At 34.0% G+C, this 19,925-nt stretch overlaps 1 protein-coding gene and 1 non-coding gene across 2 annotated transcripts in view; one reads left to right on the top strand and one right to left on the bottom strand.

Moving 5' to 3' along the window:
* The window catches only part of TGS1 (trimethylguanosine synthase 1), a 54,030-nt gene that overhangs the window by 947 nt on the left and 33,158 nt on the right, over window positions 1-19,925 (top strand). Inside the window, exons 2-6 of the mRNA XM_074202429.1 lie at window positions 5,930-5,997; window positions 7,374-7,540; window positions 8,105-8,987; window positions 12,291-12,408; window positions 14,563-14,649. Coding sequence (XP_074058530.1) covers window positions 5,930-5,997; window positions 7,374-7,540; window positions 8,105-8,987; window positions 12,291-12,408; window positions 14,563-14,649 — 1,323 coding nt within the window. The remainder of the gene's footprint in view (window positions 1-5,929; window positions 5,998-7,373; window positions 7,541-8,104; window positions 8,988-12,290; window positions 12,409-14,562; window positions 14,650-19,925) is intronic.
* LOC141503635 (U6 spliceosomal RNA) lies at window positions 10,560-10,668 on the bottom strand. The gene has a single exon (XR_012472979.1). It is a non-coding gene; the product is annotated as a U6 spliceosomal RNA (small nuclear RNA).

Below are 19,925 nucleotides of genomic sequence, written 5' to 3'. Positions count from 1 at the left end.
CAGACACTCCAGTATCTTTGCCAAGAAAACCTCAAATACGATCATGAAGAGTCAAAGACAACTTAATTCATCCACTTAATTCATTTCAAAACCTCTTGACATCATCCCCACTCTCTCCATCACTCCAGTTCTCCCTATTCTGCTCTTATATTCTCCACTAATCCACTTATCCATTAATTTCTTCCCTAGTGTCTCCCATCCTTTAAAAAAAAAAACGCTGAATAACCTTCACAGTAATAGTCCTAATCCTATGGCTGTTCACTGTTTCTCAGCAAAATCTTAGGAAAGGTCATCCAATACTTTCTTCAACCTTTTTACAGTTTAGCTTCCAACCTCAACTTCAGCTAACCTTTCCACACTTCATAATGATCTTTTTTTCCTAAGCCATTTTCCAGTAATCTCTTAATTGCCAAACCTGTTACTATTTTTCAGTCCTTATCCTTCATGATTCTTCTGTAGCATTTGTCAGTCAACCTCAGTTATTTGCTCTTCTTTTTGACATTCTTTGAGTTTTTGTGCCACTACTTTCTTCTGGTGCACCTCCTTGTCCAACCTTTAGATCATTCTTTCCTAGAACATCAGCTGTACCTCTCAGCTCAATTAGCTCCTCTTACCTTCATCTTATCTTTCTTGGTCATCTCATCAATTACTATAGGTTTAATTATTATCTCTGTAAATAACTCCAGATATACATATCCAGCTTCAGTCTCTGCCCAGAGCTCCAATTATGTATCACCAACTGCATTTAAAATGGTATGTATTAGACATATTTCAAAACAGAGCTCATCTCTTTTCCTAAACTTCGTTGTTTTCTGTGCTTCTTCCCTATTTGCACCACTGTTCTTCCAGACTCTAAAGGTTCCATAATTTCATTGTTATCCTTGACTCTTTACTTCTACTCACTTAATAGATATAATCAATTATGTAATCTTGCCCTTTCTGTTTCCACACTTCTCAGTTCTGTTCCCTTCTCACTACTCATAGCCACCAATTTAAATTCAGATTGACATCATCTCTCTTCTGGACTGCTTCATTGGTCCACATATATGATCATGTCACTCCTATATTTTCAGTCAAGCATCTTTGAATCTCTGTTGACTTTATGAAATAAAAATTCCATTTCAATTTCTAAATCCCTTTACAACCTAACCTCATCCTAACTTTCCAGCCTTATTACATTATTCTCCTTCCTACCCTCTACTGCCCAGCCCCAGGAGGCACAGAGTTAAGGATATCAATGAGATTATTATGGAACCTAGGAGCCTGGAAGATTGGTGGTGTGCTTAGCACAGAGTTTGGCATGGAAGTAGGTCCTGAATAAATGCTAGCTTTTATTCTGTACTTAGCTCTGTTTCATAGAATACTTCACTTCTTTCAAAACTTGACCCAAACCACCTTTTTTGATTTCTACCCCTCTCTTCCTTACTTAAGTTTTACTAGGCAGTAAGTACAATGATAGTTAATAGAACTTGGGACAGAGTCAGGGAGAACAGAGGATTGCACTGAATTTTGGTTCTAAATCTTAATCCATCTTAAAAGAAAAAAAGCTAATTCCCAGAAGTCATATACAAAAGACCTAATTTTTGTCCACTGGGGAACTCTCATATAAGAACCCACCCTTGGTTTAATAACTTTAGTCCTAGTGAATTCCTTGAAGCTCATTGTGACTCAATAACTTGGGGTAATAGAACTCGTGATAAGTATCAGAGAAAAGCTTTGAACGTGAGCCTTTTTGATTCTACTCTGTCCACTGGGCAATATTGCATCTGTATTTCAAATCATGCATCTAAATAAATGGCTTCTAATACTTGGAAAGAATTCAGGACAACAAATGCTTATTAAATACCTACTATGTATATACCTAGTATTGTCAGAACACTTAAGTTAACTATTTTCTAAATTTAGCAGTTTTGTAAGAGCCAAGCAAATGTAGAAAATATTAGCACTCTTCCCTTCCCTCAGTGAATGCAAATTGCACTGTTATTTTCTGAGTTCTTATTGTCAACAGTTTCAGCTTCAGTTGTGTTTTTTCTTCATAGTAAACAATGTTGACTTTGCTGAAAAGAGTTTTTGGATTTTCTCTTTAAAATTGCATTTAGAATCTATGACTACATCTTTTTGAATATCCTGGAGGTGGCAGGAGATAGAAGTTTTCAAAAGAAAAAACAGCAAGTAGTTCCGATTTGGCTGGAGAAGAGAGTGGTTGAGAGGAAGTAATAAATAAGGAAAGATCTAGTTGGAACCAGATTATGAAATGTTTTAATTAACCAGTATAGAAATGTGTGTTTTAGGCTCAAGACAATATGAAACCATTGGTGATATTTGAACATGATAGTAATGTCATCGGATCTATAATTTCAACATGTCAGTTGGATAACTGTGTGGACTATGGCCTATAGAAAGTAGAAATTAGAAACAGTGGGGACTGGACTGTATGTTCAGTGATGGATCAATTGGAATATGTGGAGGACTTAGCCTTCTATAGATAAGTATAAGCAAAAATTTTTTTCTTTTAAATTTCCAGTTTCTTAATTTAAGCTGCATCAGGCCAGAAAAAGAAAACTTTGTTTTTGTATAAGAATTGTTAAAAAAAAACAAACATTACTTTCAAGATCTGAAACCAGAGAATTGTTAAAAAAAAATCCATTACTTTCAAGATCTGAATCCATTGTTTAAATGACCTAAGTGACAGTGGTTTAAATTTCACAAAAGATTATTTAATCATTTATCCTTTTTTCTGAACCTTGTCAAAATTTGATGGCTAGGTGTTTGTGCTATAGGTACTTGATAAAGATGGATCCTAGTTGTCAATTTTGAAAAGTTGGGCTAGAAAATAAACTAGAACTTGATCTATTCTGATCTGTTATAAAGATTTATACTAGTTTCAAGTCATTGAGTGAATATATTCTCAGATGTTATATAATTAAAGGGTAATATAATCATATTAGAAATTCATCTGTGTTTTGCCTTGGACAAACCATTTCACTTTCATGAGTTATAACTTTCATCATATATAAAATTAAGGTACTGGATTAAATGGCACCGTATTCCTTCCTACTCTAAATATACATTCCATAGATACTTTAAAGTGGAAGTGATCTTAATATAAAATTGGATATTAAAATTATGTTCATTACCATAGAATATCTGTAGTAAAGACTTCTGGTTTCTTAGCACATTGTTACTATGTTGTTTTTATCAGATTACCTGCCTACTGTGAAAAGAATTTTGATTTTTATATTGATAGCTAGGATATATATAAAATGAATATATAATACTAGGTAGATTTTGGAGTAAAATTTAAAGGAAAATTGGATGATTTGAGAACACAACAGTTCTGTATGTTGGTACTAAAGGATCCTAGAGTTGGAGGTAAAAGGGCCCTTAGATGTACAGCTGCCTCATTTTACAATTTACACTAAACCAAAAAGGTTTAGTGACCTGTCCAATGTGTCATAAGTGACCTAGGAGTCAAATCCAAAACTTTGAAATACAAATCTATTCCATTTTCCACTGCATCTCTGATACTATTATACCTCTGCAAAAATAAAATAATTTGCAGTTGAGACTGCCAGTTAGCAAATTGTCAGTATTGGAGGAAAGAGGGAGAGATTTTAAAATAATTACAAAAACTCTTTTGTTGTATTTGAAAGACATGTTGATTTTTTTTTAAAGCTATTTTTCTGAATTTTCAGGTGGTGAACAGGTACAACTAGTGGTTTAAGATATTCACTGTGTTTTATTTTGTCCAGACTTGTGATTCTTTGGTATAGAAAAATCCTGATTATTGTTGTTTGTTGAGTCTTCATGTTTAAGGAGAACCACAACACTAGGGAGGTGATGCCATAACATGTAAGTGAATTGGATTTGAGTGAGGTGGGGCTGGGCAAAGTCACCAGCAACACTTTCTCTTCCAAAGCCATCTGGGCCCAGTGGCAAAAATATAGATCTAGATGTTGTGGGAGACCTTGCCTTTTGAACCAAAAGACTTTAGTAGGTCTGGTTTGACTGGGCAATGTTCATTCAGTGTTTTAGACTAGGTAAGAAAAGAAACAGAAACTGACCTCTACTTTAAAAAAAAATTACCAATCTGAGAGGGGAAACTTTGTCAGAGTTTCTGACCAAAACAGAAACAATTGCTATTTTTCTTCACTCTGATCCAATCCAAGCTCAAACAATGACCCTGTGGAATTTGGCTTGGGAAGTCTTGATGACTAATCTGTGGGAGCCTGAGTGATTTGGGTTTAAGGCATAATCCTTAATAAAGAAATTAGTCCTCAAAACTCAAGCTATCTTTTGAGGTTTCAGTGATGAGAATTTACATTCTTTTAGGCAGGAAGGGTATGTTCCCCATGTGGACTGAGGGAAGGGAAGGGAGCTCCTGGATAGGAGCTCCAAGATTGGAGTTGCATTAAAGGAAATGACTTAACAGTCACTTGTTAAGTGATTTTCAAGTCTTAATTGTTTTATAATGGTCTTGTGCTCTCTGTCAATGTATACTCCTGGGAAGAAGTACAGTTCTTTTTTTTTTCTTTTTGCAAGGCAATGGGGTTAAGTGGCTTGCCCAAGGCCACACAGCTAGGTAATTAAGTGTCTGCGGCCAGATTTGAACTCAGGTACTCCTGACTCCAGGGCCTGTGCTCTATCCACTGCGCCACCTAAGGGCCCCAGAAGTATACTACTTAACAGTCATAAACCTTGTCACTTCATAATCAACTTATACCCAATATATCCTAGTACTCTCCCTTCAGTTCCAATAGAAATACAACCCTCATAAGCTAAAGTGCCATCATATCCTGATTAATTTATATCCACACCCTCTTTCTAATCATGCTCCTATTAGTCTTTAGTTTTTCTAAAGACTTAAAGCTTATTTATAACATTCTTTTTTCCAACTCAATACAAATTTTAGGATTTATTTCGTATTTGGAGCACTGAAACAAGTTGTTTTCTTGGGGAAATAAGTTTTTTTTTCCTTGTGCTCTTGGGGAGCCCTTCACTATATTATTGTTGGGTTTTTTTGTAAATGTTTGGGGCGGGCGGTTGCGTATGCTGCTTCCCTTCTCTCCACTCACACCATAACCATCCTTGGGCCCTCATTAGTTCTCACATAGACTATTATAATAGTATCCCAAAAGATCTTTATCAATTCAATCTTCTATTCTGTTTTTTTTTTTAGATAGACAGACAGACAAACAGATGCATGCCAGAGTGATAATCCAAAATCTGACCCTATCATTGTCCTCAAGAAGCTTCTTGAGCTCCCTAATTGCCTCTAAAATACATGTTTGTCATGTTTCAAAGCCCGTCAGAATTTGGCTTTATCATATCTTTCCAAATTTATTTTACATTATTTGCCTATAGGTATTTGATTTTTCTAGCCATACTGCCCTGCTATAGATAAGCCACCCACATTTTCTACTGATCACAAAAATAGCAAAGTAGGTCAGCGGAAGAAAACTGATAAGTAAGATTCAGTTACATTGAAGCTCAGCAACCCAGTGTTCATTAAACCTGAAAATATAAACTTCTTCAGGCCTTTATATTTTACAAGAAAGGTTGGGAAAACTGGAAATCAGTTTAAGTTTAGATCAGCATTTTTCACCAGGTATTTCACTAAGTTTCAAATTGATGCTTGACTGTTTAAAGGTCACATAATTTTTTTTAAATTAGTGGAAAGTGGAGAGAGCTAAATTTCCCTTGTGGCTAGGAGGAAATACTTCTTAGACAAGAAATAGAGGAAATTATACAAAGTGTAATAGATAATTTTTGATTAAATTTATTTGAAAAGCTTATTATAAGTACAAAATCAATGATAGAGCTATTAAGAGGAAAATTGTGGGGGGTGGTGAATGTTATTTCTCTGGATTTATAATTTCATTGCTTGGTATAGTAGTTGCTGATGTATTTTGTGCATCTTGTTTTACAGGGATCGAAAATTGTACTACTTAGGATTAAAAGGGTTCTATGTTAAAGGCGATGATACCAGTAATACAGGTATATAACTTAATTTTTGCAAATTAAGTATAATTCAGAATTGTATTCACATATGATTTTAACACCTATCATGTAATATTTTTTGTGAATATGTAAACTTTTCTGGAAAGTACCACAGAAGCAACTGATTTTGTGTTGGTTTTTGATTTTTCCCTTTTACAGCCACCATATAAACTGCAATGATCCTCTTTTGCCATTAGATGGGGATTTTGTAAAGCAAAATTACCACCTTTGGAAATTGGAATGATTATCTGAAATTAACAAATGAATTGATAGTTTCTATTGAAAAATGAAATATGTAGGTGCTTTTTGATGCTAAATTATGAGCAGCTTGGCCACGTGTATATGAGGTTGTAAAAAGTTGAATATACAGTACTACCTTTCAAGTTGATACTATTCTTTAGTAAGTTCTAGTTCCTAAGAATTGTTTGAAATAACTAAGTCATCAGCTGGAATTATTGTAAGAAAATTTTATCTTTTTTTATTTTTATTTTATTTTTCAATTTTCCATATTATATTTCTAGATCTTTCAATGCAATGAAGCAATAATATCAACAAGCTTCAAAGATGTCATGTTTTATTTGTCTAGGCTTAAACTATATTAACTTGAAGCCAAAACTGTTGATGAGAGCATTGGATTTAAAGTCACAACCTCCCTCAGTTTGAATCCTGCTTCAGACACTTACCAACTCTATTACTAAGCAAGTTTTACTTAACTATTCTTACCTTCAGTTTTCTCATCTATAAAATGGAGATATTTTTAGCACCTATTTCACAGGGTTACTTTAATTATAAAAATAAATGTAAAACTCGTTGAAAACATTTTAAAGTTTTGTAAATGTTATCTGTTATTAAGTATATTTGAGAGTCTACTATTGTATCCTGACACTATCATTACAACTGCTGATGTCCACTGTGTTATCTTTGTCAATTAATACAAGTAGTGCTTTAGATTATTTATCATAAAAGTAACATTAAAATGCAATGAGATATTCTAGAAGTTGGATGTTCCTGAAGATTTGAGTAGTTTAAGTGACCTTAGAGATAAATAATCTAGTCTAACACTCATTTTATACATAAGGAACTTTATACTCAGATTGTGACTTGCCTAAAACTACACCAGTAGAGGCAGAGCCAAAAGTAAAACCTAGGTCTCATAGGTCTGTGTTCTTTCCTTTAAACTGTATTGCTATAGTCTCATTTTCTCTAGAATTATTCATAAAAGTCCATATTATCCTGGGAATGAAGTTAATAACTTAATAGCTTTAAAAAAAGTTTGTGAGCAGAATTTGCCGATGTGGTTAACTCAGAGGGGTGGAAATGTGATCTGGAAGGTAGTCATATGAGTACAAACAAATAAATGTTTATATCTGTAGAACAAGCCACAGAAGAGAGGGAATCTAATTCACATGGAATTGGAGAATTGGAGAATGGCAGTGCTTTGAGATCGGAAGAAATTGAACTAGATTCAGAGGCTGAACTCATGAGAAGTATGGGACTTCCCCTTCAATTTGGAGGCCTGTCCGCGCACAAGAATTTTGAGGTAAATATTAGATTTATTTCCTTTACTTCTAGTCATATGCCATGAGACACAAAGTATGCAGAATTAGTGAACTTTTTCCAAGTTTTCTTAACTCAGTTGGTATATATTTATCAAATGTATACTCTGTGCCAGGTACTGTACTAGTCTCTTGGGGGGGGGGGGGGGGGATACAAGAAAAAGAAAAAAAAAGATAGTCCCTTCCCTCAAGGAATGTACAACACTCACAAGGAAGCTGAGGTACCAGGAAATTGGGGTATGATGGAGAAATCCAGAGGAATACAGCTAGGTGGGAAATGAAAAAATAGTTGTCCCTTTCTTAGAAGGAGGTTCTAAGAGAAATTCTTTAGTCTCCAATCAGAGGGACAGCCATACAAGCAGAAGGTACTGATGAAATGTGAGTTCTAGGCCTGAAATAATCTTCCAGGATAAAAAGGATATTTTACTTACTTTTAAAAGGTTTGTAAATTTATGTACATTTTTATGTAAATTATGGCCATAAGTAATTAACAATGAGAAACATGGTGTAGTTTTCATAATGAAATTGACATTTTCATTAATATTTAGGTATCCATGAATTCCAAAAATAAAAAAACTAAATTTAAAAAGAAAAAGAAAAAATCTCAGAAAAAATACTCAGATGAAATTCTTCAAGAATCATGGAAAGAGGTTTATGAAGATGATGACCACTTAATGTCAGATGATCCATCTTTAGCCTTTGAGTCTTTAAGGAGACCTGAGGAACAAGACCCATCTTTAGCCGTTGAACCTTTGAGAAGACCAGAGGAAATCAGAGAATGTGAAATCCAAAATGAGAAAGAAGTAGTAACTGAAAAATTATCTACTGAAAACGTATTATCTCCAAAATTGGAAATTACGGAGAAGTGGAAAAAGTATTGGAGTGAGTATGGAGAAGGATTGTTATGGGAGAGCTGGCAAGAAAAACACCCAGGTGAAATATTGTCTACTGAACCTTGGAATTCTCCTGAGACAAAGGAAAGATGGGAACAACATTATAGTCATGTTTACTGGTATTATTTAGAACAGTTTCAATATTGGGAAGGTCAAGGATGGACTTTTGATTGTTCACAAAGTTATGATATAGATAATTGTGAGTCTAAAATAGAAATGGTCAAGAAAGGTGATGTTGGCATTACAAAGGGATCATCATTGGACTTAGTATCTGTCACTAGAAGTGGGGAGGAAATTCATGAAGAAAGTACAAATGAGAAGCATCATGAAGAAATAATTGATGGCATTCATAAAATCAATCTGAATTCAGTAGAAGTAGAGAATGACAGCTTAAACTCAGCTGGAATTTGTGGTGATTATCAATGTCTAGATGAAGTTAACAGTGAACAAGAGTGCATTCTTTCCAACGAGTGTGAGCCATGTGATGGAGCAACCAAGAAAAGGAATTTGTCAGAAAATAGACGTACCAACCAAACAGGTCAGTGGATAATTAACTAAAATATAAATTCATCAAATGAACCTGAGTAACAAAAATTGACCATGAAAATATCATTTTATGATTTTAAAATGGCAACTAATAATCTCACTGAATAATGTAATGTTTAATCCTTTTTAAAATGTTCATTGTCGTATCATCATCATTCTTAAATAAAAACAAATGAACTATTTGCTATCTTCATGACCAGGAGATTGGTATCCCTTTGAAGGTCCAGATTACAGTAACCTAGCAATTATATATCAATATTATATCTCATGGTCAGGAGTCACAGTATAGGACTGACCTTGAACTCTGAAAGACCTGGGTTAAATTACCAGTAATCTCTTAGCAGCCAAATCGATGATCTCTGGCATATGACGCTGAATATCACTTCCTAGATACTGTTTCTTTTCTAGGTTTTTATTCCCAATCAGTCTTTGATCCTTCTTCATTTATGTCACTGACACTTCAGTGTGACTGTCCCCTAACCCTCCATTCTGGGCCCTCTTTATTGTAAGCAATCTCCCTTTGTGATCTCATTAATTCTGATGGGTCAATTATTTCTATGAGCAGGATTTCCACATTTGTATTTTGCCCAATTTCCTGAATACCAATCCTGTAGCAGCAGCTACATTTTGAACATCTCAGATTGGTTATTCTTTAAGCTGTCTCAAACTTAATGTGTGCAAAATAGAACTTCAGTCTTTCCATCCAAACCCTCTACTCTTCCCTATTACTATCAGGGCCTTACCATTCTCCAGGATCAAAATCTTGGTGTTGTCTTTGACTCCTGATTTCACTCGTTCTGCATATTCAGTCCCTTGCCAGATCTTTTTTGTTTCCACTTTTCATGATGGCTCTTAAATGCTCTCTTCTTTCCACATAGCCACCACTGTAGTTCTCCCTCACCCACTAATATTGTAGTAGCAGCTTTCTAACTGATGCGCTTGCCTTAAGTCTCTCTTGTAGAGTTTCATCCACGTTGTAACTAAATTGATTTTTCTAAAGCCTAGGTCTGGCCTTGTCACTTTTATGACCAGAGAGTTCCAATAGCACCTGGTTTCAAACAGTATCAGATATAAAGTCCTCTGTTTGGCAATTAGTTTTTTATAATCTGATCCCTTCCTACTTTTCTAGTCTTCTTATACTTTCCATCTTTTACATATATATACATACATGCGCATATATATATATACATATATATACACACACACACATACATACATATACTATTCTTAAACGTGTGTGTGTATATTTTAAATCTTATATATACCCAATTATTTTTGTGCTCTTTTCCTTAATAGAATAGCTCCTTGAGGGCAGAGACTTTTTTTTTTAACTTTCTTTTTATCCTCAGAATTTAGCAGAATACCTAGCATAGTAAGTGCTTTATAAGAGCTTTTTGACTGTCACTGGCTTTGTGATTCTGGGAAATTCACTTAATCTTTCATAATACTTTTGCATTTTAGAAGATCCTAAATTTCATTAGTAACCTTTGATCTTTTAACCAGTGTAATGACCTGTATACTTTAGTTGACAGTCCACGTATGTACACATAAAAGAATTCACTGTAAAAATATGGAATACTTCACAAATTTGAATGTCATCCTTGCACAGGGGCTATGCTAATCTTCTCTGTGTCATTCCAAATTTTTAGTATATATGCTACCAAAGTGAGCGCAGCACCTGGTGACTTCTTAATGAGCTTGTCTGGAATTAGCTAATTTGACTTTTAGATAGCATTAAGTGCCAATCCTAAATCTCAGTTTTGTGGGACTTGGAAGGACTCAGGATTAGTTGGCATAACTTTTGAGACTCCCCAGGAGGAGCCATCCTGGAGATTGTTGATTATAGTTCATCACTGTTTGGTTTATTTTTAGTGTTTTTGTCATTTAATTGTATTCATTCTCTGTTCTCCTTGTTCTGCTTTCTTCATTATGTTTCACTTCATAAAGGCTTAACATATTAGCCAGAATTCCTCAATTCTTATGGCTGTAAAACCCCAGTATATTTAGATACTAGTTTATTCAGTTATTTCTCAGTCAGTGGGAACTCATTTTCTTTTCTTGTAAACACATAGAGATAGCCCACTGGAATAATGGGCTTATCATAAAATTAGATTAGCAACCTCTTTCCTATGTATGAATATTTCTTAAAAAGTTCATGATTATCCTTAGTGCCATTGGCAATATGAAGGGAAACCTAGAGGGAGGCAGAATAAGAAGAAATAAGTCAGTCTGGGGAAGAGAGGACATCTTTTCCCACTCTGAGCTAATGACTTTAGGAAGCCAAAGAATTCCTAAAAAACATTAAGTGTTAAGTCTAGATTAGTTTGGCACCTTTGAATATTATTCTAATGCCAAGATTTTTTGTTTCCTGACCCTGCTCCCAGAATGAACTTGGTTATTCCAGGCAGCCTAATTCTCAAGCAGCATTGAACATTGAAAGAACCTGTAATCTGATCCCACATCTGCCCCTTCCTCTTCCTGTAACTTTGATAACCAACCATTTACATCACTTCTGTCAACCTTCTTGTAAAATGATGGTATTTGTTTGACTTGAAAGTCACTACTATCTCTAAACCATAAACTTGAATATTTCTGAGAGATCTGACTGATCAGTAAGTTATTGAAGCAGTCATTTGTATCCAATTCCAAACAATCAGTGCCTCTTCCTCATTTTTCTCTGTAATATATTTCTCTCAATCTAAATTTACAGTTTTTTCTATTAGTATCAGCTTTATCACAGTGAGGTGGCACAGTGAGTACCGAATCTACTGTCAGAATGAACTGAGTTCAAATCTAAACTTAGACACTCACTAGCTGGGTAAACCTAGACAAGTCACTTAACTTCTGTGTGCCTCATTTTCCTCCTTTATAAAATGGGGGTAGTAATAGAATATACCTTTTAGGACCATCATTGGATAATATTTTCAAAACTCTTAGCACAGTTCCTGGTATATAGCAAGCATCTGTCTAATAAAGAATTCCTTTCTGGGTATTTCATATTAACATTGACCTTCCTTAGTTACCTGACATGCCTATCTCCTCTCTTTTTGGGGGGGGGGGTTAATAGAGTTCTGACCTGTGGGTTTGTTTTTTGGTTTTTTTTTTTAGTCTAGAGAACTCTCATGTGAGAAAATTCCATCTAGCACTGTAGGTTAGTACCTTTTCTGCAACTTACAGTCTTAGGAAGTTGTCTGAGGCACTAAAGTAAAGTGACTTGCAAGAAATATTTAAATTGAGTTTGAAAATGAAAGAACTGTCAAAACAAGAGCTGAAAAATCTACTGTCTTATGTCTAGATTCTCAGGAGCCTTCTGGTACAAGTATAAACAAACAGGTACCATACAGCAACAGTAAGGATGGAGATGAAAGTGAGGAGGAACCACCTGAATATAAACCAGCCAAATTGAAGAGGAGGTAAATCTTTTCATCAAAAAAATGGTTACATAATAATATCTATCAGAAAAGCATTTAATAAATATCATTTTGGACCTGGCACTTTTATTAGTCCTGTGGAGGAAATTTTTAAAAAGCCATATTCCCTGTTTTAAGGATTTTATATTGTTGGTAGTAGGAAGATAGAATTTATCTTTGTTGGATAAAATCATGAAATGAAATGTAGCTTCAAGCAACCATAAATATCACCTAGTTGAATCTGTATGTTGTAATTTGGTCAAGGACATATACTATTTTGTGCTGGTCTATATATTGAAGAGTTCAAGGATAATATGATTTATCCATTGAATATATAAATTATGTTATCTAGAGTACTTTTAGGTGATAGGAAGAATACAAAGCTTAGATAATAGACTGTCTCCTTTCAGAAAAGGAGAGGAGGAAGAATTTGAAGAAGAGTTTGAGAAAGAAAAGTAGAGTTAAAACATTTAACTGTCAATAATATAAAATATTACACAAACTAATAAGAGAAGGAACTTATAAAACAGAGGTGATATATAATTTTACTGGGGGAAAAATGAATGGGAAGATGCTTGAACATTGGACAAACCATGAGTCAAAAACAAGTGCTATATGTATTTTGGGGTATTGAGAAGGACCCCCAAAAGTAGTCCAGATTCATTGGATTGTATAGAATATGTGAATTACAAAGATTATTCTGACAATATTTTATAAAGAATAAATTAGAGGGGGGCGGCTAGGTGGCGTAGTGGATAAAGCACCGGCCCTGGAGTCAGGAGTACCTGGGTTCAAATCCGGTCTCAGACACTTAATTACCTAGCTGTGTGGCCTTGGGCAAGCCACTTAACCCCGTTTGCCTTGCAAAAACCTAAAAGAAAAAGAAAAAAAGAATAAATTAGATTGGAGGAGAAGTATCAGTTAGGAAGTTATTTTAATTGTCTAGAGTGAAGAGTGTTGGAAATGTAAAGAGAAATGAAGGGATAAAAAAATAGAATCCACAAATTTACTAATTAGATATGAAAAGAGAAACGAATGATTACAGACACTGAATTCCAGAGGGCATACATAATGATAATAAGATCAAGTGAGTTAGTGTCAGTTAAAGAGGTTAATATTCAAATTTCACCTCTGACAACTTGATATGTGACTCTTGGCAAGACTCTTAAGGTCTCAAGATCCCATGCAACTCTTTCAAAGACTATAAGTTGCAAAAAATAATAATGATCTTCATTGGTAAAGGAGATAAATATATTCATAGCTTTTTGTTTTGGTGTCATAATATTAAAAATTTATACATATACAGCATTTTAAGCTTTCTAAAACTTCTTCAACAATTTTTAAATAGAAAATGAAAGTATAATACTGAAGTTATGTTGAGGCAGCTTAGACTTTGAAAGACAAATCTACTTGATTAGAGTCACACAGCTAGTAAATTTCTGAGTTGAGATTCAGACACAGGAGTTCTGACTCAAAATCCGGCACTCTGTCCATTGAACTACACTGTCTCTATAGTAACTATTAAACTACATTTCTTGAATGCTTCTGGTGATTAAAGTTACAAAATTCTAAATTTTAGATAAGTGAATTATTATTGTTATTATTAGGTACTACTAGGTTTTACTACTTACAGTAAATTTGTTTTACCTTGGCTTTTCCTTGTATGGGTCCATATGCATAGCTTTTGGGGTAGTATTTTTTATTATGAAAAAACTTTTATTTAAAAAATAGACAAAAAAGTTGCTTTGAGATATTAGAAATGTTTCCTAGTGATAATTTTTCCATTAGAGAATTGAGTGAAATTAGTGAAAGAAGGAATATTGTAGTCTCACTGTATCTCTATGGCCTGTGGATGGATGGATGGATGGATGGATGGATGGATGGATGGATGGATGGATGGATGGATGGATGGATGGATATAGATATAAGCATTTTATGTGATTTGAAAAATTCTAATAAGAGAACCATCTCCTTTTTCTGATTATTTGAACTATGGTTGATTATTCTAGAAAAAATAAAAGTATTGATTTTTGTATAGTCTGTTGTGCCAGTTTATATTTTATTATTTCAAACTGTTGAAAGTAATGATGGTCTGTAAAGATAATGGAACTTGTTGGGCAGTGTTAATGGAAGCTCTTTCTCTTTTTGTATTTGTAGCCATGAACTAGATATTGATGAAAATCCAAATGTGGACTTTGATGACAATGGCTCTCTCTTGGGATTCCAGCATGGCACAGGACAGAAGTAATTTTTTACTTATGATTTTTGTATTTCAAATTTTAGAGTTTTTAATCCATATTTGATTGGTCAATATTAATGCATTTTCTTACATTTTAGACCTTGTGATTTAAGTAAGGAATCCATTTATTGGAAATTGAGCTGAGATCTTCTAAACAAGTTATAATTCTTTTCTTTGCTTGTATAACTATAATTTTGTGGACTCATCTTAGGGATTAGCATATGAAAGGCATTTGAGTTGAAGAATTCTCTTAACCTCAGATTCATTGAGCTAATACAAGTATAAGAATGTGGACCTTTTCATATATTAACATATTCTTATATTCGGATAGGAATTTCCAGGATGTTAAAGAATTTTGCCAGTAATCTCTTGTCCCTTTTTCTAGCTCCATAGCACTTGTGCTGAAAAAGAACCACTTTAATACTAGAATGAGGGGTGGTTAGGTGGCATAGTGGATAAAGCACCAGCCTTGGAGTCAGGAGTACCTGGGTTCAAATCCGGCCTCAGACACTTAATAATTACCTAGCTGTGTAGCCTTGGGCAAGCCATTTAACCCCATTTGCCTTGCAAAAGCCTAAAAAAAAAATACTAGAATGAGCAGAGTTTAGACCCTCATGGAAAGCACTAGACTCCAGTAAGCTGTATTCTTATGCTTGAATAAGCTCAAACTGATAATAGCTACCATTTACATGATACTTTGAGGCCATAAGTTTAGTGAAAATACTCTTTTTGACACGGGAATTCCATTATAGGGAATATATACATAAGAAGTAGCTTTTAAAAAAATCTTTTCAAAGATATGACAATCTTAGTTTTATTGTGAAAATCTGACAAAACCTGAGATATTGGTGTAATACATATTATAGGATAGGAAGAGCATTTGACTTGACATTCAAAGGATTTGGAATCAAATCTCAGCTCCTGTTTTCTCAACCAGTTGATCTTGAGCAAAATCACTTAACTTTTAGTAAGACTGAGGGAGTTGAATTAGTTAATTTTTGAAAGTATTTTCTTGCTCATAACATTTTGTGACTGAATACTTGTTTGGTCAGACATTTGATGCAGTTGACTTCTAGAACTTCATATGACGACTCATCTCTAACTTAGTCTTTTAAGAGTTGCCTGTGAAAATTATAATGCTCTTAAGAATGAAATGTATAAAGTATTATAAAGAAACATGGAAGTTATAAGAGATGATTACAACTGTACAGAAATTAATGTCACAATTACAGGGATAAGTGAAAAAAGTGGAAAGGAATACAAGCAGAAAGGAATACAAGCAGTAGTAACTGATAGTTTACAGATATCTTTAGTATATGTACTTGTAAATCTCAGTTTATTTGGTTAAGTTCATGATAAGCTATTTAAAATTTATTATACCCAGCTATGCATTAAATGTTTATTAAGCATGTTCTATGAGTAAAACTCTGCTAGGCATTGCAGTTACAAAGAAAATCATGTCCACTTTCAAGAGCACATAGAGGGAAAACATTCTGTACCAAAAATATGAACACAAAATAAATTCAGAGTAATTTTGCATAGAATTTGGATTTTAACATCTTTTGGAGATCTTTGTAGCTTCATGTAAGGTGGTACTTAAGCTGAGCCTTAAAGAACTCTTAAGGACCTTTTGACATGGGATGAATAGATAGTGAATTCCAGGCCCAACATAAGTCCTATGTAAAGACCCCTGCAAGGAGAGCTAGAATGTAAAATAAATGAAAGAGAGGGGATACTCTCAGCCTAGGAAAGTAGGCTAGACCCAGATGACATGAAAGTAAAAGGAGATATATTTTATTTTAGAGTCACTGTACCTTCAGTAGAGGAATAAAGTGTTTATACCTTTATCTTAGGAACATCAGTTTGACAGCCATATGTAGAAGGTGTCTGAGAGGGGGAAGGGTCTAGTTCTTCTATTGCAAATCCCTTCACCTCTTTGAGATCTATTTCTTCCTCAATTGTAAAATGTGGTAATCACAGATAACACAGCTAGATATCTGTAACTATAATAAGTCCCATTTTCTCAATTAAATTTCATTATAGAACTACAGATTTATTTTTTTTCACTAAGCATTTATTCAACACTCACTATTTACATAACTGTCCTGGGTGCTAAGAGAACTACAAAAGAAATCTAAGGCATTATCTCTATTTCCTAGGAAACAACAGTAAAATTGGGAAGACAGTATATACACAAATAAAAAAGTGTTGAGTAGTATATGATTAGTGCCAAAATGAGCCAAGAGCAAAGAAGTACTATTGGAATTCAGAAAAAAGAACCTCGTGAAGAAATACCTGGGACCTTAAAGGATGGATAAGATTTGGATAGACAGAAGGAAGAGAGAGAGACTGGCATTAAATGGAAGGTGAACAATATTCCTTCAAGTCTCAGTTCAAATCCTACCTTCTGAGGTCTTTTTCCATCTTCCAGCCTTCCTCTCTGGGATTTTTATGTCCCCTCTACACTGTCTCATTCCCTATCTCTCTCCTTTACTTCCAGCTCTTTCTTGAATTTATATGTACTTAGTTAATTATATGTTGTCTCTTCCATCAGATTATCAGCAGCCTAAGGCAGTATGGCTTTTACCTTTCTTTGTATGAACAGTTCTTAGAGCAAACGGAGGTTAAGTGATTTGCCCAGGATCAAACACTAATAAGTGCCTGAGGCTAGAGTTGGATCTCACTTCAGGGTCAGTCCTCTAGCCTCAGGCACTTATTAGTGTTTGATCCTGGGCAAATCACTTAACCTCTGTTTTCTTTTATCTACTGGAGAAGAAAATGGCAAACCACACCAGTATCTTTGCCATGAAAACTCCATGAACAATACAGTTCACAGGAGTCTTGAAGGGTCAGATATAGCCAAACAACTGAACAATAATGACAACTAAACAACTATCCCAATCTAGATATCATATTAGTGATTATTTCATTTTAAAAGAGGATTCAAAAAAAACAAAGGATTCACAGCAGGGTTTACTTTAAATAAAAGCTTTCTTTCATTTAATATTCTTTTGTAAGCCATTAACTCATTTACAAAGTTAAGAGTAGAAATACCTATAACTAAAGAATTAGCAACTGTGAGAAATTTTAGAAATGAAAATATTAATAACTTACTTGAGCACTTTAGGGTTTATATGCATACATATGTACACATGTATATAGTATCCCAAAAGTCTTAGTTTAAAGATTTTAAAATGCACTAAGACTTTGGGTTATTGAGTGTGTGACTGTGCACATGTATGAGTACAATATGTGTGTGTGTATATACCCTTAATCCTGAGTGATAAGGAAACTGACACTCTGACTTGCCTATTCATTATTTGGCTAATAAAGTAGCCAGATTTTAGACCCAAATCCAGGTCTTCTAACTCAAAATTGGATTCAATCCATTTGCCACATTATAGTTTTTAAATCCAGGTCTTCTAACTCAAAATTGGATTCAATCCATTTGCCACATTATAGTTTTTAAAGTATTTTTAACTATAATATAACAGAATCTAATGGAAAAATTATTGAGAAACCAATTACTTAATAATTACTTAGCTGTGTGACCTCGGGCAAGTCACTTAACCTCATTGCCTTGCAAAAACCAAAGGGAGGAAAAAAGATTTGGTTTCTTTTTTAAAATTTTTTTTTATTTAAGGCAATGGAGTTAAGGGACTTGCTCAAGGTCACACCGCTAGGCAATTATTAAGTCTGGGGTCAGATTTTGAACTTAGGTCCTCCTGACTCCAGGACTAGTACTCTTACTCTAGCCACTGTGCCACTTAGCTGCCCCCAGATTTGATTTGTCAACATTTTTCTTGGAGACCCAAGGTTATATTAATGAGTTTTATTCTCTAGCTTTTCAGCCTTTAAAAATCCTATTGGCGTGCTTCTTCTAAATTACATTTAGTTATTAATTTTTTTTCTGTTTTCTGTGATGCAACTTTTTCCTGAGACTTTTAATTCTATTCTTCCCCCCTTTTTTTTTTGTTTGTTTGGTCTTTTTCTTAATTTGCCAATTAATAGCTGTTGTAAGTTCCTAAACAACAACTTGAAATAGAGGTAATCATTCTTTCCAATAATTCTTATTAATAATTATTATTTTAATAGAACTCTGTAAACTTTGATACATATATCAGTATCAAAGTCCTCCAGAACTAATAATGATTTTCTCCCCATAAGGTCTTCCTATTTTGACCTTATTTTTTTAGAACATATGTATTCTAAAATTATGTGGAGCCAAGTTTTGGGGGGTCAAGGAGGGATAAGAGAGAGCATATAGAATTTTTCCATTAGATTCTGTTATTATATTTAAAATACTTTTAAAACTATTATGTGGCAATTGAATTGAACCCAATTTTGAGTTAGAAGACCTGGGTTTGATTTGTCTTTTTTATTAGTCAAGACATGGCTACTTTATTAGCCAAGTAATGAATAGTCAAGTCAAGAGTATCAGTTTCCTTATCACTTGGATTAAAATTATACACACACATATGGAATAAATCACATACAAAAACCTGATTTTTATAATAATAAAAGATTTCTTATCCAGAGTGAGACACTAAAGGAGAACTTGGGGTGTGATTTAGTAAATATGCTCTCCTATGTAGCAAAATGAGCATATTGTTAATGACATTGTTTAGTGTAAACAAAAATTACAGACCTTAATGCAGAGCAGCCCAGAACTTATCAGGGATTTTGGCATGTAAACTATCTATGAAGCAAGGAACTTATCAAGATAAACAAAAGTCTTTAAAGCAAGTAATTAATAAATTGTGACTCAAACTACTTGCATAGAATTTGAGCCTTCACTATTCTCTAGGTTAACCTCTTCAGAAGAGAGAATTCATTCTCTGTTTAGGTAGCTCATTCCATTTTTGATAGTTCCAAAGGTGAGGAAGTTTTTCCTGTTCTTAATGCTTTTGTAACCTATTTGTTCCTCATTCTGCTCTCCATGAAAAAAAACAAAGCTATCTCTTTTCTACATGATAGTTCTTTAAATACTTAAGATCACTGTCATTGTCTTTCATAAAATGTCCTAAATGTTCAAAATTCTTTCAATTTCTCTAATATGGCAAAAAACTTAAAAGTCTTTCTCCATCCTAACTGCCCTCCTGGTGGAGAATCTCCAGCTTCCTATCAGTATCCTTAAACTGCAACTAGTCCACCCTTTATAGTCTGATTAGGACAAGGTATAGAGAGATGTTCCTTTTTCTGAAAGTTATGAATATGACTCATTATATATTGTAAGATAGAGATAATCTTTTGTTAATTTTATATTCTCCTTTTTTAAGGA

The sequence above is a fragment of the Macrotis lagotis genome, chromosome X (genome assembly GCF_037893015.1).
Source record: "Macrotis lagotis isolate mMagLag1 chromosome X, bilby.v1.9.chrom.fasta, whole genome shotgun sequence".
Classification (NCBI taxonomy): Eukaryota; Metazoa; Chordata; class Mammalia; order Peramelemorphia; family Peramelidae; genus Macrotis; species Macrotis lagotis.
The sequence above is the reverse complement of the archived record's forward strand: the minus strand, read 5'-3'. Positions and strand labels throughout refer to the sequence as shown.